Source organism: Calypte anna, chromosome 19 (genome assembly GCF_003957555.1).
Source record: "Calypte anna isolate BGI_N300 chromosome 19, bCalAnn1_v1.p, whole genome shotgun sequence".
Classification (NCBI taxonomy): domain Eukaryota; kingdom Metazoa; phylum Chordata; class Aves; order Apodiformes; family Trochilidae; genus Calypte; species Calypte anna.
Genome location: NC_044264.1, coordinates 3,035,273 through 3,061,036, shown reverse-complemented (window position 1 = coordinate 3,061,036; position 25,764 = coordinate 3,035,273). Strand labels below are relative to the sequence as shown.

Genomic DNA, 25,764 nt, shown 5'->3' with positions numbered 1-25,764 from the left:
TGCCCTTTCCAGCCTGTTTGTGCATCCTGAAATCACTGCTGTGTATTGCAAAGCAGGGACGACAAGTTAAATAACAATGAAGAAAATAATACCAATAATCCTGTCCATGCACCTGCTCTTGCACAGGATTTGGGGGGGGAAGCAAAATCTCCCTGTCCAGACAGGGTGCTCATCTTCCCCCCACCATTTCATTTTATGACCCATGAGGATACCCGTTCCTGAGCCTTTAAGATTTCCCTCTTGAAGAGTGTCCTGCCTTCTGGGACACCTTTGTCCTTCAAGACTGTCTCCCAAGGGGCTCAACCAATGTCCTGAACAGGCCAAACTCTGCTACTGGAAGACCATGGTGGAGGTTTTGGTGACCCCCTTCCTTCCTCCACTAAGGAGTGAGAACTTTGTCATGTCATGGTTCCTAAGCCTAAGACAGTCCCTGACCACCATGTCACCCACCAGTCCTTCCCTCTTTATGAACAGCAGGTCTAGAGAGGCATCTCTGGTAGGCTCACCAGCTGTATCAGGAAGGTTTCATCCTAGTAACCTCCTAGCCTGTTTCCTCTCTGCTGTGTTACATTTTGAGCAGACATCCAGTAGGATGAAGTCCCCCACCAAAACAAGGGCTAGCAATTGTGAGACTTTTGCCACTTGCAGAATGCTTCTGCCTCCTCATCCTGGCTGGGTGATGTGTAACAGACCCTCCACAGGCTATCCACCTTATTTCCCTTCTCATAAACATACCTTATCATCACTATCATTGAGGTCTATACAATCAACACCCTCCTCAACATACAGAGCTTCTCCCACTGCATCTCCTGACTTGTCTGTCCCTTCTGAAGAGCTTATAGCCATCCATTGCAGCACTTCACCATTCAACCATCTCACCATGCTTCTGATGGTGACTAAGCCATAGCTGTCCTGCTGCACAATGGCTTCCAGTTCCTTCTCTTTTGTTGCCCATGCTGTGTGCATTGGAATGGATGCACTTGAGCTGGCTACTGATTTGACCCCCCTAATATTGCCATGCCACCCTGAGGTGCAGCCCTGGTGAGTCTGGTTTTATCCCTTTCCCCCTTCAAGCCTAGTTTAAAACCCTCTCAATGAGCCCTGCCAGCTCCTGGTGCAAAAAATCCTTTTCCCCCTTGTGGCCAGTTCCACTCCATCTCCTGGCAGCAGGCCCAGTGCCCTATAAACATCCCCATGAAAGAAACCCAAATTCAACCTGTGAGTTGACTTCAGCCTCTGAGCCATGTATTGATCAGGTGTGCTGTCCTGTTCCTTGAAGTATTCCCTGCCACTGAAGGGACTGAGGCAAACACCACCTGTGCTCCTGATCCCCCCACCTCTCAGCCCAGTGCCTTGAAGTCCCTTTTTATCACCTTAGGGCTCCTCTTGGCAATCTCATCACTGCCCACCTGCATGACCAGAAGTGGGTGGTGAAGCAGGGTGTGAGGTTGTACCAGACCCTGGTACCAGTTTCCTGGTCACCTCTCTGACCCGGGTCTCAGGGAGGCAGCTGAGTTCCCCCTGGCAGGGGATGGCTGGGCAGGCATAGCAGACCCTCTATCCCCTCAGAAAGGAACCTCCTGTGACAGTGACCACCCTTTCTTTTTAATACAGACAGTCCTGATGTGTGGGGCTGCCTGCCTGGGCAATTCCCTCGGATGGGCCTTTATCAACATCTTCATTTACCTGTTCCAGAGCCCCAAATCTATTGTGTAGGGGCAGCCGGAAAGGCGATGGAGGCCACGCAAGAGTTCACCTGCTGCCCCCAGCAGCGTCCTGCCTCCATTCCTGCCTCCATTCCCCCTGGTTCTTTTAGGTCATGGGATCCCCAACTTCTTGCGGTGCCTCCAGCTGCTGCCTCAGCCTCGGGGGCAGCCAGCAGGCTGTGTTCCCACCCCTCCATCTCCCTTCCACACCCCCAGACCACTCCTCAGTCCTCCCACCTCCTCCTGAGGAGATCACAAGGAGTTAGGGTCAGGGTTGTCACTGCTGCCTCTCGGTCCGAGTGACAGGCTCAGACACCCCGTGCGGCCCGACACCTGAGTACTGTGTGTACCCCAGGCAGCTCGCCCTGGGTCGCGTTACCCCCTCAGTCTCTGGTTTTGGCCGCACTGAACACCCCCAGCAGGGACCCCCCGGGACCCCCCGAGACGCCCAGTGCCCCCACGGCCGCCGCTCCTGGGCACGCCCGGATCTCGCCCGCTGCTCTCGCGAGATCTTCCGCTCCTCGCGCTTCCCTCCGCGGCGCCTCCCGCCAGAGGGCACCTCAGAGAGGGAGAGGAGGAGGGGGGGGAAGGTGCCTCAGCGCGGGGCTGTGTGGTGCGCATCATCCCTGCCCTGCCAGCACCAACGCTCAGCGACTCTACTCACGTTCACATTCATCATATTTTAAAATGAGGGCGCTGCTGCCGCAGGCCCAGGGAGCGCGGCGGCCAAGCCCGCGGGTGTCTCAGCCTTTCCCCGGCAGAGCTGGGTGCCGCGGGGCACGCCCGGCTCCACATCGGCCAAGGGACAGAAGTGAAGGGTTCCCCTTCACCACCGATGCCGGGCGCCCCGGCGGTGACCATCAGAAGCTGCTTCCCTTTGCACCAAGGCTCTGCACAGCACACTCTGAGAAGGGCCCTGTGCCCGACTCTCCTCCAGATGTGGGCGTATTGCTGGGCACTGACTGTACCCAGCAGTGTGGCAGTGACTGTGGCCAAACTGGAACACGCCCTGGGGTGGCAAAGCTGTGAGCTGAGCTGGCTGGGCTGTGAGGTGCTGGTGGAGGTGGCAGCGGTGACAGTCAGGCTGGTGGTGGAGGTCGTGGAGGCAGGCGGGTTGAGTCCAAAGCTGAAGACAGGTTTGATGGTGGCATCTGTGGAAGCGCTCTGCGTGGTGGCGGTCGTGGCTGCAGTGGTGAAGATGACGTTTGGGAGAGCTGGGAATCCTGCCGGGGCAGTCGTGGAGGCTGCTGGCACATCTGTGGCTGAGGCCAACTCTGATGTTGGTTTGAAGGCAAAAGGAGAGACCTTCACTGGAGATGAAGCTGTGGTGACACTGCCAAAGACAGGCTTGAACATGGTGGAGGATGTCGAGGAAGGGCCTGAGCTTGCAGACACAGTGACTGTGGCAGAGCCAACAGCTGTAGAGGGTGCTGTGCTCTCGCTCTTTGGCAAAGCACCAAAGATGGGTTTGAAGACAGGGGCTGTGGTGGGCACAGCAGCAGCTGCAGTGGCTGCAGGCTGGCTGGCCTGGGGTCACAGGGTGCTGTGGATGTGCCATACAGTGCTCTGGGGGGGAATGCAACAGAGGGGAATGCACTGTGGGATGCTCAGGTGCCAGCATGGTCAGAGCAGCCCCACACCAAAGCTTTGCACAACTGCAGCCATGGTGGAACCTATTTAACAACTCAGAACCCCAGGCCACCCCTGTGGTGGGGTATCCACCCCTATGTATCCCCTGTCCCTCTGGAATGCCTCCAGGACACCCTGCTGCCCTCAAAGCCAGCACCAGTATCCTGCACACCCACTGTTTCTGTGTCTCATGGGGCTGGGGGGCTTCAGATGGACTAAGGCATTACTTTATCCTATGCTTCTCACCTCCCCCCCCTAAAAAAAAAACCCGCAACCAAACCAAACCCCCACCATCCTGGTGTATGGTTTCAGCAACACTTTTAACTGCAAGGATGAAACAAATCTACTTGATCCACTTGATCTACTCTTTACAAACAGAGAGGGGCTGGTGAGGGATGTGGTGGTCGGAGGGCGTCTGGGACTTAGTGATCACGAAATAATAGAGTTCTCAATAATCAGGTACACAAGGAGGGTTGTCAATAAAACCTCTACATTAGACTTCCGGAGGGAAGATTTTGGCCTTTTCAGAAGACTAGTCCAGAGCATATCCTGGGAAACAGCCCTTGAAAACAAAGGGGTCAAGGAGGGATGGACATTCTTCAAAGAGCAAGTTTTGAAAGCTCAGGAGCAGGCTATCCCGGTGTGCCGAAAGGCGAGCCGGCGGGGAAGACGACCACTCTGGCTCAACAGAGAGACTTTGAAGGAGATTAGGATTAAGAAGAGGGCCTACCGGTTATGGAAAAAAGGGTTATCTACTCAAGAGGAATTCAGGAATACAGTTAAGTTATGTAGGAAAAAAATTAGAGACACAAAGGCACAACTTGAACTAAATCTCGCCACCTCTGTGAAGGATAACAAGAAGTCCTTCTACAGATACATCAGTGGCAAAAGGAGGGGCAAGGAAAACATTCATTCTTTAATGGACATTGTCGGGAATGTAATTGTCAAAGATGAAGAAAAGGCTGAGGTATTTAACACTTTCTTTGCCTCAGTTTTTAACAGTAAAACGGGCTATCCTGATGACAGCTGGCTTCTGGAGCCTATAGGAGACAAGAATCTAAACACTCTCCCTGCAATCCAGAAGGAAACTGTCAGTGATCTACTGGGCTGCTTGGATCCCCACAAGTCTATGGGACCAGATGAACTCCATCCAAAGGTGATGAGAGAGTTGGCAGAAGAGCTCGCCAAGCCTCTCTCTATCATCTACCAGAAGTCCTGGCTCACTGGGGACATCCCAGATGACTGGAAGTTGGCGAATGTCACGCCAATCCACAAGAAGGGCCGGAAGGAAGACCCGGGAAACTACAGGCCTGTCAGCCTGACCTCAGTGCCTGGCAGGGTTATGGAGCAGATCATCCTGGGGGCAATCACACAGCACCTGCAGGATGGACAGGGGATCAGACCCAGCCAGCATGGGTTTAGGAAGGGCAGGTCCTGTCTGACCAACCTGATCTCCTTTTATGATCAGGTGACCCGCCTGGTGGATGAGGGGAAGGCTGTGGATGTGGTCTATCTGGACTTCAGCAAGGCCTTCGACACCGTCTCCCACAGCATCCTCCTGAGAAAGCTGGCTGCCCACAGCTTGGACAAGCGTACTCTGCACTGGGTTAGGAACTGGCTGGAGGGCCGGGCCCAGAGAGTGGTGCTGAATGGGGCTGCTTCCAGTTGGCGGCCGGTCACCAGCGGTGTCCCCCAGGGATCAGTGCTGGGCCCAGTCCTGTTCAATATCTTCATTGATGACTTGGATGAGGGGATTGAGTCCATCATCAGCAAGTTTGCCGATGACACCAAGCTGGGGAGAAGTGTTGATCAGCTGGAAGGCAGGAGGGCTCTGCAGAGGGACCTGGACAGACTGGAGAGATGGGCTGACTCCAATGGGATGAGCTTCAACAAGGCCAAGTGCCGGGTCCTCCACTTTGGCCACAACAACCCTATGCAGCGCTACAAGCTGGGGACAGAGTGGTTGGAGAGCAGCCAGGCAGAAAGGGACCTGGGAGTCTGGATTGACAGGAAGCTGAACATGAGCCAGCAGTGTGCCCAGGTGGCCAAGAAGGCCAATGGCATCCTGGCATGAATCAGAAACAGCGTCACCAGTAGGTCCAAGGAGGTGATTCTGCCCCTATACTCAGCCCTGGTAAGGCCACACCTTGAGTACTGTGTTCAGTTTTGGGCCCCTCAGTTCAAGAAGGATATTGAGGTCCTTGAACAGGTCCAAAGGAGGGCAACCAAGCTGGTGAAGGGACTCGAGCACAGACCCTATGAGGAGAGGCTGAGGGAGCTGGGGCTGTTCAGCCTGAGGAAGAGGAGGCTCAGGGGAGACCTCATTGCTCTCTACAACTACCTGAAAGGAGGATGGAGCCAGGCAGGGGTTGGTCTCTTTTCCCAGGCAACTCTCAATAAGACAAGAGGGCAGGGTCTTAAATTGTGCCGGGGGAAGTTCAGATTGGCTATTAGAAAGAATTTTTTCACGGAAAGGGTGATCAGCCATTGGAACGGGCTGCCTGGGGAGGTGGTGGACTCTTCGTCCCTGGAGACATTTAAAAAGCGACTCGATATGGCACTCAGTGCCATGGTCTAGTGACTGTGGCGGTAGCTGATCAAGGGTTGGACTCGATGATCTCTGAGGTCCCTTCCAACCCAGCCTATTCTATGATTCTATGATTCTATGAAATAAAAGGCTTTCTCTATTTGATAGCTTTTCCAGCATGTTTGTGCAGTCTCCTCCTAGAACTGCTACTTACAGCAAAGTGGGGAGGAGAAGTGAAGGAACACTGAAGAAAATAATACCAATATTCCTGTCCATGCAAGTTGCTATTGCACAGGTGGGGGACAAAGACAAACGCCAGATGGTGGTGGAAAGCAGCACCTTGTGTTGCACCAGCAGTGCTGGTCAGGCCCAGGAACCAGGCACAGGCAAGACCAACATGAACAGTCTTTTATTTTAAATCAGGGACAGAAGAAAGGAAAAAAAAAATAAATTGCACATTCACACTAAAATCCTCAGCAGCCACACCAGGAATGATCCAAGTCTTGAGTTAAAACCCAGCCTCCCCCTGGATCCGTGCAGCAGCCAGGCACAAGGGTCTCTCCTGGCAGGGTCTGTGTGGCAGGAATGAGTCTGTGGGCAAGGGACCCAACCTTGCTGCTGGCTCCTCAACGGGGCAGCTGTGTGGGGGGCAGCCCCCTGGGATCAGCCCCCCCAGACAGTGCTCCCCAGGGCCCCCTCACCCTCTGGCACAAGGGTCTTGCTGAAGCAGAGCTGGCTGAACCCCAGCTCCCTTGCTGCACCCCAGCTCTCCTGCTGCTCTCCTCCCCTGTGCCACCATCATCCCTACAGCTGAGGACGTGTTTGTCCAGGCCAGCTCCTCCTGCCCTGCTCTGACAGTCCCCTACACCCCCACCTCCTTGACCACATTTTTGGGGGAAGGCTCTAAACCCCCTCCAGCAGAGGCAGAGGGGCTGCCAGCACATCCCTTGCAACCCTGCTCCACAGAGCCCTGTCACCTACAGCAAGAGACACCTTGTTCCTGGCAGACACTGAAACGTGCAAGAGCTCCTGCTCCTCACCCTCGGAGAAAGAATAAAAAATTAAGTTTAGTCACATTCACATACATCACATTTTAAAATGAAGGAGATGCTGCTGCAGGGGGTGCAGCACGGCAGTGGAGCCTGCGGGGGTCCCGGCCTTTCCCGGCACAGCTGGGTCCTGCGGGACATCCCTGGCTCCACCTCGGGCTGCAGGGACACAATGAAACACTGACAGCGCTGCTGGGTATGGCAACCTCACTGAACCAAGCTTGAAGGAACTCAAAGGCAATTTAGCTTAAATATAAAAATAAATTTTTACTTTGTTAAAAAACGTTTAAATATTTGTGATTTTTTTTTTAAACTTTTTTTTTTTTTTAAATTTAGACTTCAGCAGACACACACACTCACACGGCTCCGAGAGTAAAAAAACCTGGCAGCCAAAGCACTCCTGCAAGTGGTGGGGAGCCCCTGGGCAGGGGTGCCCATCCATCGCCCAGGGCAGGGTGGGAGGCAGCTCCCGGGTGATTCCCTGCTCCAGCAGTCTCTTCCCACTGGGGCTGTCAGTCAGGGAACGGCCCCACTCCTGGCTGGCTGAGAACAGGGGTGGCAGCACCACAGCTCCTTGGAGCTGGTAAAAACCAGGATGGGGATGAGCTTAAAAATGGAAAACCTGGATTTTGGGGTGTGTGGAAAATTCCCCCACCCTGGACTCCTTCAGCAGCTCCAGAGCATCCCGAGGTGGGGAAGGGCACTAAGAGAAGGGAGAGACTGCCAGGGCCAGAGCCCTCACGTCTGGGGGTCCAGGCTCCCTCTCCCCCACCCTGGCTGCCTGCCCATCGGTCACGACGACGAAGGGACAAGTCCCCAGCAGGAGTAGCCACGCAGTGATGCTACTGTCAACACCCAATTAGCCAGGGCGCATTCTCCCCAAAGGGACAGGCGCCCCCAAATCAACCCCAAACAGCAAATCCGGCATAACCAACATGCCGCCACGCACACGCTTCAGTTCTTCCTCCAAACTGGGTTCAGTGAGCGCACGGAAACGGGAGCATGAATACAGCAAAACAGAGAGGGGGGCTTCACACGAGTGGGGCGGGGGGAGCCACAGCCCGGCAGGCAGCAGAGAGGGCTGGGGGGGCTCAGGGGCTGGGAGAAGAGTGGAGGGACCCCCACCCCATGCCTCCAGCCCAGCCCCAGCTATGGCACATCCTCGACTGGAGGGGTTGTCACAGCTGCAGAGGCTGAGCTGGACATCCCCAGCACTGAGATGCCCACACCTGCTGGCACCAACCCCAGCTCATGTTTGGCAGGGATGGCACCACCACGGAGCCATCTGGAGGGAGTGTGTTCACCAGGGCATGGGATGAACCACTGGGGAAAGACTTGAGGACCTGGTGAAGACAGATCCCTCAGCAAGCTGGAAGAGTGGCCAGTAGAAACCAGCACATTTCCAGCTGCGCTCTGATGGGGCTGTGCAGCTCTGCTGGCTGCCATGGGCAGGGGGCTAACACAGGGGGCTGGGAAGAGGGCAGGGAACAGCTAGAAGCAGAGAGGGAAAAATTTACACATCATGGAACATGGCAAACTAGTGAGGGACGAAACACTGCAGATATGTACAGAGGTTCATCCAATCTTGGCTCTGTAACTGTTCAAGTAAGAAGAGTTTGATTTCTCCTGTCCCACACCTGTCTCTGGCTGGTGTCAGAGACGGGGGCCTGGCCCCATCACCACTGGTCCTGCCATGGGGACTGCTCTGGACCGAGCCCCCCCCACACGCAGGGGTCCTGGCAGGCTGGTGGCAGGGGCCCAGCAGCCTGGAGGTTACTTTTTGCGGGTGTGCTGTCTCCGTGCCTGCAGCCGCTGGCGAGTGCCCATCTTGGATCCTGCCCCGATGGAAAAGGCAGGGGTAGAAGAACCTAGAAGCAGAAAGGTTGCTCAGGTCTCAGCAGCCTCACTCAGAGCTGGCACAGGGGGAGTGTTATACCCATCCTGGGGAGAATGAAACATTCTGCGCCCCTCCAGACCTCAAGAGGTACCACCCAAGCCAGCCCAGAGCCCAGCCTGGCCCTTCCTGCTGTTCCCAGCCTGAAGGAACAACACAACCCATCACCCCTCAGGGCTGAAGCACCAACTCCTTCCTTACCAAAGGAAGTGCCAACTCCTCCAAAGCTCAAGGCAGGAGCATTGGGTGTCCCGAAGGAAAGGCTACTGCTCCCGCTCCCCGCTACTCCTGGGACAGCCGTGCTCTGCCCAAAGGTGGGTGCAGGAGTTCCTGGAAAGCAACACACCACTATGAGCTGGGGTTAGCAAAGCAGGGAGAGCCTGGGCCTCAGGAGCTGGCTGCATCCAAGGAAATGGTGGATCACCCTCCCTCTGGAGGCTGAAGCACCTCTGTGCCCCTGGACCAGCCTCTTCGCCCGAGAAGCCCTTTTAATGCAAGAAGTTGTGATTCCATGGTAATTCTTGGGCTCTCCTGGCAGGCCAGGAAGGAAAACAAAGGTCTCTGCCCTTCTAGATCAATTGCTAAGCATTCAGCTCTGTGGGAGGAGGCAGCCCAGTGGGGGTGTAAGGCAAGAAGTGACTGTAATCACTGGCTGGCAGCATTTCTACTAGTCCAGAAGCTCCAGATTGCTTTTAAACACTGGCAAGACCTCAGCTTCTGAAGGGCATCTGGCTGGGCTCCGCGTTGGCCCAAGACCAAAATTTAAGGATTTCCCTTCACCACTGAGGGCCAGGGGACACCAATGGTGAGTGACAGAAGCTCTTTGCATTTGCACACAAGGCTCCACACAGCACCAACACCAGGGCAGCTGAACCCAGTGAGCTAAGCATGGTCTGACAGGAAAACTGCTGCCCAAATCTAGCCCAACCCTTCAAGCCCTGAGAAGGCCCCTGCTCTCTGACTCACCTCCAAAGGCTGGAGCATTGCTGGGGGTGCTGGGCACGTTGAAGGCAAAGGGTGTGCTCTGACTCCGTGCACCCAGGGTGCTCTGCCCCAAGGAGGAGCCGAACGGCGCTGCCGCTGGAGCTGCCCCACTCTGCCCGGCCCCGAAGTTGAAGGCCACAGCGGGAGAGCCACTGCTCAGAGCGGGTGTGCCCACCCCAAAGGCGCTGGCCGAGGGGCCTGGCTGGGCAGCCTCCCCAAAGGTGAAAGGAGAAGGGGTGGTGCCGAAGATGGTGGTGCCAGCACTGCTGCTTGTAGTCTGGGTGGTGGATCCAAAGCTGGCGGTGCTGGGGGTGGCTGTCCCAAAAGAGAAGACCGATGTAGTGGTCCCAAACACTGTCTGGGTGCTGCTGGTGCCAAAGGATCCCTGGGAGCTGGCTGTGCCGAAGGCAGGCAGAGCAGTGCTGCCGAATGCTGGCTGAGCAGCTGATTGGGCTGGGGGGGCTCCAAAACTGAATGGGGGGCCGAAGGTGACAGGGCCAGTAGCGGGCTTGCTGGCGGGGGTCTGGCTCTCTGCAGCAGCTGCACTGAAGCTGGGCTGACCAGCTGCTCCGGGATAGGCCGGAGGCGGCTTCGTGCCTGTACTGAAGGTGCTGCCAAAAGCTGAAATGGAGGAGCCAAATGTCAACGTCGCTTGACCTGTGGTAGCTGAGGTGGTAGAGGTCAGTGTGGTGGTCCCAAATATACTAAAGCCCACAGTGGTGGCAGGAGCTGTTGAGTTTGAAGGTGCTTGGCCAAAGGCAGGGCCTCCAGGGATACTGGTGGTGGCAGTGGCCGTGGCCGGAGGTGGCTTTCCGAACTGAAACACAGGCCCTGGGGTGGCAAAACTGGTTTCTGTGCTGTGAGCTGAGCTGGCCGGGCTCCCAAAGAGAAAGGGCTGTGAGGTGCTGGTGGAGGTGGCAGCGGTGACAGTCAGGCTGGTGGTGGAGGTCGTGGAGGCAGGCGGGTTGAGTCCAAAGCTGAAGACAGGTTTGATGGTGGCATCTGTGGAAGCGCTCTGCGTGGTGGCGGTCGTGGCTGCAGTGGTGAAGATGACGTTTGGGAGAGCTGGGAATCCTGCCGGGGCAGTCGTGGAGGCTGCTGGCACATCTGTGGCTGAGGCCAACTCTGATGTTGGTTTGAAGGCAAAAGGAGAGACCTTCACTGGAGATGAAGCTGTGGTGACACTGCCAAAGACAGGCTTGAACATGGTGGAGGATGTCGAGGAAGGGCCTGAGCTTGCAGACACAGTGACTGTGGCAGAGCCAACAGCTGTAGAGGGTGCTGTGCTCTCGCTCTTTGGCAAAGCACCAAAGATGGGTTTGAAGACAGGGGCTGTGGTGGGCACTGCAACCGTTGTGGTGGGCACTGCAACTGTCGTGGTGGGCACAGCAGCAGCTGCAGTGGCTGCAGGCAGGCTGGCAGGAGGGGTGTTCGGTGTCCCAAAAAGGATGCTCGGCTTCGGGAAGGAGGGTGGCTTGCTGGGGGTCTGGCCCAGCTCGGTGAACGCAGGAGGTGCCAGGCTGCTGGGGGTCTGTGCCCCCAGGGCAGGAGCAGCAACAGGGACAGAGGTGCTCAAAACGGGCACAGGTTTGGTGTCAGCAGAGGTGGCAGGCAGAGGACTCTGTTCCAGGGATATGGCAGGAGCAGGCAGCTGTGCAGCTGAGGGAGGCGGCTGGGATGCTACTGTAGTTCCAGCTGATTCTGGAAAGGGAGACAGAGCTTGTTTAGGGACAGGGGACACATCCAACAGCCAGGTCGTCTGTCAGGCACCCACTCTGTTGTTGCAAAGCAGAGTACCTGCCTCTACCAGACCCAGCCCCCCACACATAATGCAACTCCCAACAGGACCATGGGCTTAGTGTCCCCAGAACTGTCCTCCTAGAACCTCTCTGCCAGCTCTGCTGCCGGCAGTGTTTCAACAGGGAGTTTTGCCACCTCTCTCCCAGAAGGAACACACAGAGCTCCCCTGTGCCTGCTTGGCTCTGCCCACCCTCCTCCTCCTCACCTGCTGGCACAGATGCAGCCTGGCTGCTCTGCATCTTCTTCAGGCTGTCCAGGAGCGTGTTGGTGCTGGCTGGGGCTGGAGCTGTGGAGGGAGGTGCAGGACTCAGGGAGGTGGCAGTGAACACCAGTGGTCCGGAAACAGGCACACTCTCTGCAGTGGTGCTGGGGACTGCATCTACTGGGAAGGATTAAGAAATCAGGATCCACAGCTTGTTGCAGGGCTCTATCTCTTAGCAGAACCTCCCTGGTGGGCAGGGAAATGGCATGAACATCCCAAAGTTCCAGCCCTGAGGAATGTACCCATCACCCTGAGGACTCTGGGCATGAGTTCCCCTGAATTTGGAGGCACTAAGAGCATTCCCAGAGCCAAGGACCAGGCAGGACTGGCCCAGGAGCTTCCCCATCCTGTGCTACACAGACACCCTGCTGCCCTGCAGGGTTTCCACTCCTCGCCATCCCCTCCACTGTCCCAACGTGCCCTTACCAGCCTTATCCTCCAAGACTTTGTTGAACCACTGCAACGCTGCCGCCTTCTCCGCGTCCAGGTCCTCCGACGTGATGGAGTAGCCCAGCTGAAGCGGCGGGGGCTGCCAAGAGAGAGCAGCAGCTTAGCTCCTTCTCAGGGAAGCCAGCAGAGCCTCTCTGAAGGTGTGCTGAAGGTTGGCCATCGCGAGACCCGTGAAGCAGGTGGCTCTGCCACGGCACGGCACCGCGGAGCTCTGATCATCCCCATCCGTGTTGGGCCCCCGGCTTGGCGCTGAGGGCACGGCAGGCCTTCCCCAGGCCATTACCTGGTCCGGCAGCAGGCAGCACAATCACGCACAGCCCACCAGACACTGGGGCTGGGGATAGCGTCACTTCCCACTCGGCCAAGGACGGGGCCTCCTTCCTGAGGGCAGGCAGGTCAGTCTCCCCCCAGCCCTGCAGAAATTGCAGTGAGCACATTCTATCGCCAGAGGAGGGCAAAAGGGGCTGCGAGACAGCGACGTACCAGCACCAGCTGGTCCCCCCGGCAAGATGACAGCAGCTGGATCTTCCGCTTGCGCTTCCCGCTGCTCCCCGAGGCCGACGCTGGGCTCAGGGAATTCTGCTTCTTCCGCACCGGCGTCTCCAACGCTACGGGAGGAGACAAGTCAGGACCAGCTATGGGCAGAGGAAGTGTTTGGCCTGTACCAACGCTGTCGTCCCTTCGAACTCCTCTCCAGGTGACCCACCTCAGAGGGCAGAGCCAAGTGCGTGGTTTTAAGGACAGAGGACGAGGCTGCAATGCCTTGGAAAGGCAGCGGGCAGCAGTGCGTCCCAGGGCAGTCTGCAGGGCAGTGCCACTTCCCACCTCCATGGACAACCCTTGCACATGCCCACCCAAACCCCAAACCATGCAAACTGCATGAGCAACATCCAGCACTGTGCCTCAGGACCCTCCCTGCGATGGGCACGTTTTAGCTGAGAAAATGCTGGAATAAGGTCAGTCTGGAAATATGAGCAGGGTGCTACTTGGATGACAGCAGATCTTGCCCCAGGGCTGTGCCCTGGACATGTGCTGGCTTGGGGGCCTGTGCCCCCTTTGCAGGCCAGTCCCCATTATCTGCCAGCACCCCTGGAAATCCCTTCTGGGCAGTCGCTGTGGGCAACACAAGCACCAGCCCCTCAGGACCAGCACATTCCTAGTTCCCAGGTGACATCTCAAACCAACCCCACCCGCAGACCTCAGCTACCTCTTGTCCTGCTGCTTGCTGGCACCAGTGGCCCATCCAACCTGGGCACAGAGGTGGCCCACTGATGCTCACCTTTCTCTGTCTGCAGCTCCTTGTCCGACTTCACCGGAGTGGAAGTGTTGGAGCGATGAAACTCCTCTTCCCTGTGCAAGTGGGAGAGCCAGTTAGGGTCAACCCTGGCTTGGCCCTGTCCCCACTTAACTCCCCTCCATATTCCATGGAGCACAAAGTCCTAAACTGAAACAGCTCTGGGACCAAACAGCCTCAAGACCCAACATGCTAAGGACTCTTTCCAGCATCCCTGGCACCTTTATTTGCCTGTGCCAAACAACAGATCTCAGGACAACAGCCTCACCCTTACCAGCCTTAGGTGGCTGCAGGCAGAGGAGCTGCTCCTCTTCCCAGGATCTTAGCCCAGCCGAGCTGCTGAGCCCACACCTCATCTGCAGGACCAGTAAGCCCTGGGGCTGAGCCAGCCAGGAGCTGCTGCCCCTCATAGGCTTGGACCCACCCTGTCACCAGGGCAGCTTTGAAATAAGATCAAGTCCTCCCTAAGCCAGGAGAGGGGAGAACAAGGGTCTGTGCTCCAAGGTAGGCATTAAAATTACTGTATTTTTGGTGAACTGGTTTTGAAGAGGTGGCAAAAATCAAGTCCTGTCTCTTCCTAGTATTCTGGCAACACAGGCCCAGCCAATGCCCCAGGGCAACCTCAGCTCAGCTCTGCCACCACAGGGACTCAACAAGGGAGTCTTCACACTGCTGGATGACCAAGCAGCCACAGCTCAGGAAGGGGCCTGAACTGTCCCAGCCCTGGTGGTGAGCAGGACAGGGGCACCAGGATGGCTGGGAAGGCAACTGCTCTCTTCCCAGCTGGCAACGAGGAGCGGGCACTCGCCAGGCAAGTGGCTACTGACCTGGCTCTCTTGAGAGGCCACTCTGGTGTCTGGGAGCGGGAGGACGCTGGGCTGGAGAGTGGGGACACGCTCACACCACTCCTCTTCCTCAGCTGGAAGGTAAAGAGAGACCAGCAGTAACTCAGTATGGGAGCTGGCAGGCAGGACAGCCTCTCATCCTCCTGCTCACCTGCAGATTAAATCCCATCTCCCAGGGCTGTGGCAAACAAGCCCAGAGTCTCGCTTCAACTCCCCTCCATGTTCCATGGAGTGTAAACTCTGGCCACCCCAAAATGAGTCTGCTCTGGGGGCAAGTGGCCTCCCTGGCTTGGCCCTGTCCCCACTTAACTCCCCTCCATATTCCATGGAGCACAAACATGCCTAAACTGAAACAGCTCTGGGACCAAGCAGCCTCAAGACCCAACATGCTAAGGACTCTTTCCAGCATCCCTGGCTGGAAGTTCCTACCTCACGGCCTGGCTGAGGACAGGGAGAAAGGATGCTGCTGGCCAGACACCAGCTCTTGCCATCATGTGGCACAGGCACCAGGCTGCCTTAGCTGCCCTCACAACACCCCTCCAACAGCTCTGAGTGGACAGACCCCACCTCAAGAATTCCAGACTCACCCCAGCCAGAGGAAACTATTCCCTGCCAACATAACCTGGAGGAAACCTTTTCTCACACAGATGGCAGAGCTCCATCAGCCATGGCTACAGCCCAACACTCTATCTGCAAGCCTGACCAGGATGTAAGCAGCATTTTACAATAGCTCAGCAGCTGCTGAGGGGACCTGGGTCAAAGTGGGAGCACACAGCTCCAATATTTGCTGACTCCAGATGAAAAGGTAGCAGTAAAAAGGATTTTTTTTTTCCATTCACCTGGCTCTATCCACCCTACTAGACTGGCCAAGTAGGGACAGGGAAAAAACCTCCTTCAAGCTCTGCAGCAGAACAGCTCAGCCTGGGGACTCACCCAACAGATACAGCTGGATATGAAGGATATGGCTGCCTGATGCTGCAATCTGGGCAGCCTGCCCGACCCAGGAGGAGGGGAAACTGCCCAGCAGAGTGGGGCTGGAGAACTCCTCACCACTCCCTCCTCCTCTGCCCAGGCCTGAGTTACAGGGGGCGATCCCATGGGAGCATGGAGCTGCTCTGCACTGGGCTCCAGCACTGCCCCTGCCCCACGTTTCCTACCTGTGAGAGGCCCCTGCTGGAGCTGTAGGAGCTGGCGATGGCGTTGCGGGTGGAGCTGGGGATCCCCCCAGCATAGGTATTGTTGAGGGAACTCATGGAAGAGGTGCGGGACCTCTTGTTTGAGCAGTCATCTGGGCAGTGAGACGCAAGGCCCCTCTTCAGAGAGCCAGGCCTAGAGAAGGTTAAGGAAGATTTTATGAGTTTCTCATCACTCTCCCACCCTTTAAGCATCCACTACATTTAAAAAGCCCTTTAAATGCATGGAGTGTGGAGGAAAGCAGTCCCACTCCTTCTCACAGCACAGGGCTTTGAAAGAGGCCTCAGCAGTGGCACAGCCACCAGCTGGCATTCAGGGGGACAGACTGGTGACACAGCTATGGTCCCTCTTGCTGGGCTCTCCAAGCAAAAGCCAAGTGCCCTTCCCAAGAGCCCACAGGCTTCCAGACCCCTCTCTCAGCAGCTGCTTTTGGCCAGTTAAACACTTACTTGGGTATAAGAGAGGCAGGGGTACCGTTGGCTACCAGAGGCTCAAACGCTGAATGCCCACTTCCACTGCTGTCGTGGCGCCTGTGGGAGAGATGGCAGAAACCTGTGGCAGTCCAGAGCCAGCAGAGGCAGTGGCTGCCCTCCCAGTCTTGGTAGAAGAACCCTTCCTGCAGGCTCAGCACTGAGAAAACAAGAATTTTGCTTTTTTTCTTGTGACCCAATGCCCAAGGACAGTGGCTTTCCCCATCCCCATCCTGCTGGGGATTTTCTCTCCCCCTGTTCCCATCCTGACTAACTCATCCCAGGTTCCCACCAGCAGCTCTACCAGCTGCCTACTGGGCAGAGTGGTTTTGATGTCATGAAATCTTTGTTCAAACCCATTATTCTAAGCCAAAACACTTCAGAGAATCTCAGCATCTCGTTTCAGACATGGACTTGAGATCCAAAATTCAGATCTCCTACTGCCTCCTAGGCAGTACCCTGGGCTGTACAAGTCAGAAACTGAATCCCCCCTTCACACAGTGATTCAATAAACATCTTGAATTCTGAAAGTCTTAAAGCAAACCCTACTGTGAAGCAGAGCTGGTGTATGACCAGTCCCATCACTGAGCCCAAGGGCTCAAACATGCTGACCCCATCACATGGGCACTCCAGTGCTCTCCAGCTGATGCAGGCTCCTTTCTGCCCTCCAAGGTCTCAGGATTTTCTGCCTACAAGCACTCTTTGTGCTTGCAAGGCTTTAATACCTTTGAAACTGGCCTCCATGGCAGAGCTGGGCATTGGCATGTTAAAAAAAAACAACAGAGTAAGTAAAAAATGAAGCTGATCTTGCCTGTGCACCCATCCTGTTGTCATTCTCAGCTCTTGTGGGGCTCAGATCCACCAAGGCAAGGTAAAGGTTCCAAGGAAGAGGGAAATGCAGAGATGGAGAAGGGGAGGGCAAACTGCAGCTCATCCTGCCACGTTCCCAGGGCCACTCAGCTCACAGCCCCAGCACAGCACATGGGGCAGAGCACTGGGTGCTGCCCCAAGCAACTCTGCTGCAGTCCTTCAGCTACTCTGCTGCAGCCTGGGCAGGCAGCACCAGCAGACAAGGGGCAGAGGTGCACAAGATGAATGGCCTCCATGCACCCAAGCAGGCAGAATAAAAATCAGGAGGGGAGGAACAGTGAGGCTGCGCTGTGCCTGGGCAGTCAGAAAGGTTCTGGCACACCTTGGCACCCAGGATTTGTGTCTTGTCCTTCCCAGAGCATGGGAAAAGACACTGTACACACTTACTTCTTGAAGCTCAGAGATGGAAATCCCTGACCTTGACTAACAAAAGCATAAGACAGTCTCATTTACCCTCATGTTTTTACCTCTTTTTACTAGCTACAGCCCACAAAGGAAGCAGACAGATCTTTAAAAGTGCTTCCACCTAGGGCTGTAAGGCTCAGAGATTCTGTCTCTCCTGGAAGCTCTGGGGCTGACTGAAGGATACAGATGATGAGCTACAGCAGAGCCCAGCATTTCCCACCATGTTTCACAGTCTGCAAACCTCTGTAATGACAGAAGCCTCTTCCCTGCCATGCTTCCCCAAACCACATCCCAATCTCTCCCAACCCCAGCAACTCAGGGAAACACACTTAATCAGACAAAAACTTAAACCACGTCCCTTTTTCATCAAGGGCAAACCAAGTCTCATAGGACTTTCTGACACAGACCAGAGACTGGTGATGGGTTGTGCTTCCCCTCTGCAGCTCACTTCCCACAGCACTTTTCCAGCCCAAACTCCCACTTGTCACCATTGAGGTATCAGCCCCATTTATAACCTTCCCAACACACTGGCAGTGCAGTGACCTGGACTGCTGGCTTATTACCTCCTCTTGCTCTCCTGATCATTCCCAAAAGCCTGCTCCTCCTCCTCCACCTCCACAGCCCTCTTCCTGCTCTCCTTGATGGCGTTCAGCACCGTCTCTCTCGCACACGGGTCCGGGCTGCTGGCCGGGAAGGCGGTGGGTGAGGTGAGCTGCTCCAGGCTGTGAGACAAAGCCAAGCAGGGAATTATGTGAGCCAAGTCCCCGAAGGGACACCCGGGGCTCCCAGGGAAGGGCTGACAGAGCTCTCCGGTGAAGCCTCTGCAGGAGATTCAGCTCACACCAACCCCCCTGTAAAGCGACGGATGCTGCCGCCGGGAACCGTGTGCTCCCCCCGGGGCTGCTCATCCAGCTACGGGCCCGCTAACCGGTTACCCACCCCCGATCGGTCCCACCAGAGAGAAGCTCCCTCGGCGGAGCCCACGTGGGGGGCGGACCGGGTCCCCGCTTCCCCTCCCCGGCCCCCCGGGACTCACGCTGAGGAGCGGGCCAGGCGGGAAGCCGGCGGGGCGATCCTGACGGTGACGGGGCTGCGGAGCAGGGTGGCCCGGCGGGCCCAGGGGGTGCTGCGGCCCCAGCAGCCCTCCCAGCGAGCGGCGGGCAGGCCCACGGGCACGGGGCTCCGGGCCTGCGGCAGCGGGTAGCGGCGGCGCGGGGCCTGCGGCGGGCAGCGTGGGGCGGCCGGCAGGGCCCTGCGGGGACACAGGAGGGGTCAGCGACACCGGAGTCCTGCCGAGCTCCCCGACCCCCCCCTCCCACCCCGCTCCCTCTCCCCCCGCTTACCCCAGGCCGAGGCGGCGCGGCGGGGCTCTAGCGGGCCGGCCCGAGGCGGCGGCCGGGCCACCGTTGGCGGCGGTTTTGGCGGGCGGTCCGGGCCGCATGGCGCACCAGGCCCCCGCCGCGCCCAGCGCCGCGGCCACCATCAGCGCGCCCCGCAGCAGCAGACAGGCCAGGGCCAGGCCCAGCGCCAGCCCCAGCGCCGCCGCGCCCCGCCGCCCCCCGCGCCCCGCGCCCGGCCCGGCCCCCGCCATCGCCCGCCAGAGCCAAGCCGAGCCCAGCGCCCGCCGCGGGCTCCCGGCATACACCGCGCGGGGCGGGGCCGGGGCGGCCCAGAGCCTCCCTGTCCTTGTCCCCTTCCCCGCCCCGGGGACCTTTCCCCAGCGGTGTTCCCCGGCCTCACCCGCACTCACTGGTGTCCCTACCCGGACCCCTGCGTCGCTCACCCCAACGCTGTGTCCTCCTGTCCCCAGCCCTCTCCCTCCGTCCCCACCATCTGACTCCTCCGTCTCTCCCTCCCCACATTCCCGTTTCTCCATCCCCACTCCAAACCCACTCTCCTTGTTCTCATCCCAATCCCCGTGTCCCCCCCTCCCCGATGTCTGTGTTCCTGACCTGTCCCCTACAGCCTCCCACACCGTGCCGCCCTCTGTGTCCCCCCCGTGTCCCACTCCCCACGGTCACCTGCCTGTCCCCACAGGGCCCACCCGGACCCCATCCCTGGCCGTGTGGGATCCAGCGCTGCGGACACTCCCGGCCACCAGGCCCCGGTCTGGCACCTTCCTGTCCCCTGTCACGGGACTGTGCCGAGGGGCCAGCATGGACAGCCCTGTCCCCCTGCCCCGGGGTGACACCACCACCACCAGCCTGCTCCATGGGGCAGGGCCCGTGGGGACACGGGAATCCAGGGGGTGTGGGTACTCAGGGGAGTGCTGCCTGCACTGCTGTGTCCCACAGAGCAGGGACAGTGGCAGGGACAACAGCAGGACCATGCAGAACACGGCCGTGGGACCAGGCTGTCATGGGGGGGGCTCCTCGCAGGCCAGGGGACTGGGTGGCCCTGGCAGGGCTGCTGCTCAGGGTGGGAGAGCAGCCTGGGGTGATACTGTGCTGCAGCATCACGTCTGGGAGGGGACATTCCTCTGAGCATCTCCTTGTCCTCAGGATCCCTCCTCCCCCCATGCCATGGCCCTGCTAAGGTCACCTGCAGCACGGCAGGAGGGTGAGGTGGTCTGAATGCCCCCCCCCTGCAGCATCACCCCCTCGGAAAGGGACTGGGTCAGTGGGGAGGCCAAAGCCAGCCCGGCTCCACGGGGCTGAGCAGGGACCAAGCCCATGTCCCCTCCCATGGAACAACAGAGTGGCCCTGGGGGCAGAATTAAGAGGGGGGCATCACTACCAAAATACAATCCATGTCACCTCAACAGCATTTCCTCCAGTTATTTTTTTGAGGCATACTGATCCTACCCCTGAGGGCAGAGCCCTGGGACCTCTCCAGTGACACCTCCTGAGCAGGGCAGGGCTGGCCTGAAGGCTTTATTGAAAAATCCAAAACACATGACATAGGAATTATTATTATACAATGAAAAAAAAAAAAAAAAAAGAAAAGAAAAAAAAGAAAAAAATTCAACCCACCCTGCAGTGGGTTGTGTCCCCTGCCATCCCCCTCACCAGCTGCCAGCACTGGGGAACACACAGGGGACAGTCCCCCCGCCAGCAATACAAAAAGGAGGAGAAACGGTTTTGGCCGAGAGCAGTGCCACTGTCCTCATAACCCCCCCACTGCCCCCCAGCCCCGACCCTGCCTGGAGGCCTGAGGTAGTTGGGGGCACCCCCATGCTGGCAAGACCCCCCCCTAGAAGAGCAGGGAGAGCTGTGGGGCTCCCCAAATCCTGCAGGAACAGGATGGTTGGCATTGCATCCAGAGGGAGTCCGCATGGGTCAGGGTACAGCCAGAGGGGTTCCCGGCAGGATGGGTGTGCTGGCGGCTGCAGTGACACTCTGGTGGTCCCTGCATGGTGACATTGCACTCTTGGCAGGCCTGAGGCCACGGTGAAGGCCCGGTGGGGCAGAGGGATGCAGGTGGGTCCCACTGCTCAGAGCGGCCCCAAGGGCTGCCCTGTGTCACTGGAAAGCATGTGGTGACAGCCCAGCCACTCTGGGCCATGCCACTGCTTCCTCAAGGGAGAAAAAACCAAATCCTGGCCCCTGGCACTCCAAGGGGGGTGGTCTGGCTGTCCCCCCTCAGAAGCAGTGGCTGTGTGAAGGCAGGTTCTGGGAAGGACACCCTGGCCCCACACAGACACTGGCAGGACCACGGCGGCGGCTGCAAGATGAGCTGGGGGGTCTGGAGCTGGCAGGCACCCCCTGCCCTCTGAGCCCCCTGCTCAAGGCACAAAGGTTCCTCGGCCAGTGCCAGCCTCATGGCAATGCTGGCACCAGTCCCCTGTGCACCAAAGAGGGTGGTCAGGACACCAGGATGGCACCAGCTCAGAGTGAGTGGGCACAGGGAACTTGCTCACCCTGGCTCCCCCTCAAACCCTCTGTGCTGCTGCCCTAGAGCCAGACCCTGTCCCCAGGAGCTGGTGGCTTGTGCGGTGGCACCAGGGTTGCCCCGACCTGCACCCAGCACCTTGTGGAGGGTTTATTGCTGGCATGAACACAGTGATCTGTTGGGACAGGGCAGCCCAGCTCCAGGGCAGAGGGGACATTGTGGGGACCTGGCATGGGGGCAGTCATGGCAGCATCCCTCCTACTGCCCACCCCACTCCCTCCTTGCTGCTGCTGACACCAGGATCTCACTGGCCAGGTTGTCCCATGGGAAGCCTCCTCCCCACCCTGCAGCAGACAAAGGCACTCGGTACCCCTGCTGAACAGGGGATCACACCTAGCACCAAGCCCAGCAGCACCCCAAAAGCTGGCTCACGACCCAGCAGCACCCCTAGGGCCCTTGACAGGCTCCTTTGCAGGGGCAGATGCTCGTGCCAAGTTAAGGCTGGAGAAGCAGCAAGAGGCAAAAAAGGCCCACACCGCTCTCACTCAGCCAGAGCTGGGCTCAAAGAGCTCCGAAAATCTGTGCAAAAACAAAACTAAAGGGTTAAAGACCCCCCTGGAGCCCCCCCCAACCCCAAGCAGCTCTAATAAATACAGGTGTGGTTTGCAGCTGGCGATGTCTCACTCCAGCCCTGGGGTCTGGCCGGGCAGCTCTGGGTGCTCTGGCGCTGGAGGTGGCTTGTGGCAGGGGGGACATGGAGGACATGTGCTTGGGGGGGGGAGGGGGGTGGCTTTTGCACCAGTTTCTTGTGGATCTTCCCAAAAGGCTGCACAGAGTTGGGCCCCAGCCCACTGCAGGGTGTTCCCTGTGGGCCGCTTCTCTGCCTGCGTTACTCTGCATCTGGAGCAAGGAAAGAGTGAGGGAGTGTGCAGCAACATGGTGCCCCACAGCATCTCCCTGGGGGATCACCCCCTCTCCCCCCTGGGATTTTTAACCCCTAGGAGCCCAGCACCCTGCTCAGGGCAATGTGGAGCCAGCAGGCTTTTGCCCAGATCAGGGCTTTGTCCACACGTCCCCCAGGCTCTGCTTGTGGATGCAGGAGCAAAACCCATGCCAGCTTGCTGCCTGGGGTGCAGGCAGGGCTTCCCCCCAAACCTGCCCCACTTCCTCCCGGTGGGAGCAGCACTGGGATCCACTCACCATCCTCCTCCCAGCCCTCTGCCACTCCTGCCAGCTCGTAGTGCTTCTTGCGCAGCTCCCCCAGCTTCTGCCTCTCCTTCTGCAGATGGTTTTCCAGCTCCAGCACCCGCACCTGAATGACACCATGAACACCATGGCCACCCTGCACCCTGGCACAGCACCTGGGACTCATGTGGGGCTGGGCACCCCCAGTATTGAGCCCAAAAGACCACTGAAGGGGCTCTGTGAGTGCACTGTGAGTGCTCTGATGGCAACTGTTCCTGGGAAGGGCACGGAGCCTGTGCAGGCAAGTGAAAGCAAGAGAGACCTGTGTGTGCACCTAGGTACAGGGAATTCCCTGGGGATTCTCCCTGCTGGGTTGCAGTGGGTGCTGTGGGGCAGCCCAGCAAGCACAGAGGGACAAGGGGAGGTGATGGGACTTGCACCATGGTGGGCACAGTGCTGGGGGAAGGCTCGAGGACCAACTACACTCAGCTACTGGGCAAGTTGCCTTCACACCTTGGGCTTTCCCCAAGAGCCGGTGTTGCTTGATGTCAGGCAGTGGGCAGGGTGCTCTCACCCACCTCCCCCCCAGCCTGAGCAACCTCTTGTTAGCCCAAGCAACCAGTGGGTGCTTCCCAAAACGTGGGGAAACCTACCTGTGAGTCCATCTCCTGACGCTTGATCTGGGTGAGTGTCATGCTGGAGAAGTCCATGTTGTCTGTGGAGAAAGACACATCCAGTCACTCCTGGAGCTCCACTACCTACCTTAGACCCCCCAGCAGCTTCCATTCTGGGTCTGCCACCACAGAACATGCAGGTGGCAGGAAAAGCTGCAGGCAGAGACCACTGGGACACAGACAACTGAAGATGGCCAGGGCAAAACCCAGAAGTTTCAGGGCAGGTCTGCACTCCTGCAGCCCTACACTTACCTTTGTCCTCCACCTGTGACTTGGCAGCCTTGGTGGAGGCCACCACACCAGCTGTGGCCTGGTTGACACCTCGGGAGGCTTGCTGGAGCTTGTAAAGGTTGGCGCTGTCTTTGTCTGCTTTCACCTGCCAGAGCAGTGAGGGGAGGTGTGTATGCTCCCCAAGCAAGAAGATGACCAGCCCAATGTTCACAGTGACCACATGGTATCCCCAGGGTCCCCCCAAAACCATGGCCAGGGGAGCTGCCTTGATGGATCACCTCCCAGAGCTGAGTGCAGGCAGTGGTGTGGGGGTGCTGCAGGCAGAGGTGTGGGGGTGTTGCAGGCAGAGGTGTGGGGGTGTTGCAGGCAACGGTGTGTGGGTGCTGGAGGCAGCAATGTGAGGGTGCTGCAGGCAGTGCTGTGGGGGTGCTGCAGGCAGCAGGGGGTGACCCGGGCACCTACCTTGGAGGCTGCCACCAGCTGAGCAGTGCTGGCAGCGATCTCCCGGGAACAGACCATCAGCTCTTCAAACGTCCCCTTGCCTTGCACCACCAGGTCAGCAGCGTCACTAGGGGGAAGGGTGCAGAGGGTCTGGAGCACCCTCCTGCCACCCCCTGTCCCCTCATCGTGGCGACAGCAGGACCCTGCCATCCTCTCCCCTCCCCTGGTGATGGTGGCACTTACACCATGACAGTGGCACCCCAGCCCACGGCCTTGGAGGCAGAGATGAGACCCTCGGTCCAGCGGGAATTCTTGGCGTAGAATTCCTTGGGGGATGCGGCACCCTGCCATCAGGAAAGGCACAGTCACACCTTGGGGACAGGGGCTGGCAAATCCAAACTCCCATACTTGGGGGAATGGAGTAGGTCAAGCTTTCATTTAGGATGTGCACAGGAGCTGGGGGGGACACTGAACCCAGGGGGTAACAGTGTCCCTTATGTGAAGAGGGAGGTCAGGGACCTCTGTGACACCCTGGGGACTGCAGCCAAAAGGAAACCCTGGGGCTGGGACAGGAGCTCCTGGCAGCCAGTGTGGGGCCAAGGCTCAGAGCAACATGTCCCCAGGGAGTGCACGGTGAACTCTGGCTGGCCGTCTGCCTCACACATCCCTGCCTGCACCCCTGCCTCACTCACACACCCCTGCCTCTGCCCCTGACCCCAGCTCACCCGTCCACTCTCCACAATCTCCCTCTGAAGGTCCTTGGAGGCCAGGACCAGGACGTGGATGGCCTGCATGAGACCAGTGCAAGAGCCCAGGATCCTGTGGGACAAACTCCACTGAGACCCACCTGTGGGGCAGAGGGACCCCAGAGCTGTGGGGCAGCAGCTCTGCCTGCAGCTCCAGGTCCCATCCTGCCTGCCTGGCTCTCTCCAGTGCTCTGGCCACTGCTCACCTCTCATTCACTTCCAGTTTGACCCCGGTGTCACCAGCCCGTGCCTTGCTCAGCATCTCCTGGAGGAGGAAGAGGCCAGGCTGAGCTCTGTGCACCATCCCAGCCTTGTGCCAGTGGTCCTGGCAGGCCCAGGTGCCCACGGGTGCCTCATGGCAAGTGGTGACCCTCACCTCGATGCGGGCAGACGCTGTTTCGATGGCTGCCGCTGTGGCTGCCATCTCCTTGTCCACCAGGTCACCCAGCTCCTCCTGCTTGACATCCAGCCCTCTGGGCCGCAGCTCCTGGGGACAGGACAGGATGAAAGGGACCATCCAGCGATGTCACAGCCCCTCTGGCAGTGCGTGCCACAGCCTGACCCTGTCCTGCCAAGCCCTCCCAGGTCACCCACCTCCCCGATAGCGCTGATCCGGCCCAGGCAGGCAGTCACCAGGCTGCAGTCAGCAACTTTCACTGTACCCGGGTCCTGCAGGGCACTGAGGTAGCTCACAGCTTCGCTGCCACACTGCCTGCACATCTCCAGCAGACCTGTACGCACACCATGACAGGCTGAGGGACAGAGATCCCCAGCCTCTGCCCCCCCATAATCCTGCCCACTACCCACTCCAGAATCTTGCCCACCTCAGCATCCTACTTGCCCCAGTACCCTGCCCACCCCCACCCCTGCCTGCTGTTGCCTCAGCCCACCCCAGCCCCTGCCCCTCCCCCTCCTCTGGCAGCACTCACGGTCAGCGGGCTCCATGGGGGCCATGTGGGAGGTTGCGCTGCCCTGCAGGAGTGTGTCACTGACCAGGTGGGCAAAGAGGGCCAGGCAGGGCAGCAGGGAGCCCACGGCTGCGGGCAGAACATGCACACACCTCAGCCCCACGCTGCTGCCCACCAGCACCCGAGCTGCCCCTTGGCCCTGCCCAGGGCCGCTGGCTCTCACCTGCACCATTGGAAAGGTATTTGCTGTGTGCATCCCGCAGCCGCTCCAAGCACTCTGAAGCCGCCAGCGTCCGGGACAGGAGACAATCTGTGAGCAGACAGCAGGCAGGGCCCAAACATGAGCATGGCTGCATGTGGCACGGCTGC

At 58.5% G+C, this 25,764-nt stretch overlaps 2 protein-coding genes across 3 annotated transcripts in view; both read right to left on the bottom strand.

Moving 5' to 3' along the window:
• Positions 1-6,255: 6,255 nt before the first annotated feature.
• Positions 6,256-18,970, bottom strand: LOC103535856 (nuclear envelope pore membrane protein POM 121C). Its single transcript, XM_030462663.1, has 13 exons — positions 18,723-18,970; positions 18,416-18,631; positions 17,943-18,101; positions 16,084-16,164; positions 15,598-15,769; positions 14,423-14,514; positions 13,581-13,651; positions 12,785-12,909; positions 12,278-12,380; positions 11,795-11,968; positions 9,772-11,490; positions 9,007-9,135; positions 6,256-8,779 (listed from the first exon to the last, which is right to left on the bottom strand). Exons 1-13 carry the CDS (start codon positions 18,968-18,970, stop codon positions 8,685-8,687), a joined length of 3,384 nt encoding a protein of 1,127 aa, XP_030318523.1. The 3' UTR covers positions 6,256-8,684.
• Positions 18,971-20,231: 1,261 nt separating this feature from the next.
• Positions 20,232-25,764, bottom strand: part of HIP1 (huntingtin interacting protein 1) — a 47,509-nt gene continuing 41,976 nt past the window's right edge. The window contains exons 20-31 of one of the 2 annotated variants that reach the window (XM_030462717.1): positions 25,619-25,705; positions 25,417-25,524; positions 25,082-25,218; positions 24,864-24,974; positions 24,694-24,752; positions 24,467-24,560; positions 23,985-24,085; positions 23,763-23,868; positions 23,322-23,445; positions 23,049-23,110; positions 22,411-22,522; positions 20,232-22,110 (exon numbers count right to left, since the gene is read on the bottom strand). In XM_030462717.1, coding sequence (XP_030318577.1) covers positions 22,100-22,110; positions 22,411-22,522; positions 23,049-23,110; positions 23,322-23,445; positions 23,763-23,868; positions 23,985-24,085; positions 24,467-24,560; positions 24,694-24,752; positions 24,864-24,974; positions 25,082-25,218; positions 25,417-25,524; positions 25,619-25,705 — 1,112 coding nt within the window. In that variant the 3' untranslated portion in view covers positions 20,232-22,099. The remainder of the gene's footprint in view (positions 22,111-22,410; positions 22,523-23,048; positions 23,111-23,321; positions 23,446-23,762; positions 23,869-23,984; positions 24,086-24,466; positions 24,561-24,693; positions 24,753-24,863; positions 24,975-25,081; positions 25,219-25,416; positions 25,525-25,618; positions 25,706-25,764) is intronic. The other variant, XM_030462716.1, reaches the window with a different exon arrangement.

Excerpts from the sequence above, each read along its gene's own strand:
- LOC103535856 (XM_030462663.1), bottom strand. The coding sequence starts at position 18,970 with ATGGCGGGGGCCGGGCCGGGCGCGGGGCGCGGGGGGCGGCGGGGCGCG. Across the intron at positions 12,910-13,580 it reads GGAGCTGCAGACAGAGAAAG|CGTTGGAGACGCCGGTGCGG; the intron begins GTGAGCATCAGT and ends CTCCTCCCGTAG. Across the intron at positions 9,136-9,771 it reads CAATGCTCCAGCCTTTGGAG|GAACTCCTGCACCCACCTTT; the intron begins GTGAGTCAGAGA and ends GTTGCTTTCCAG.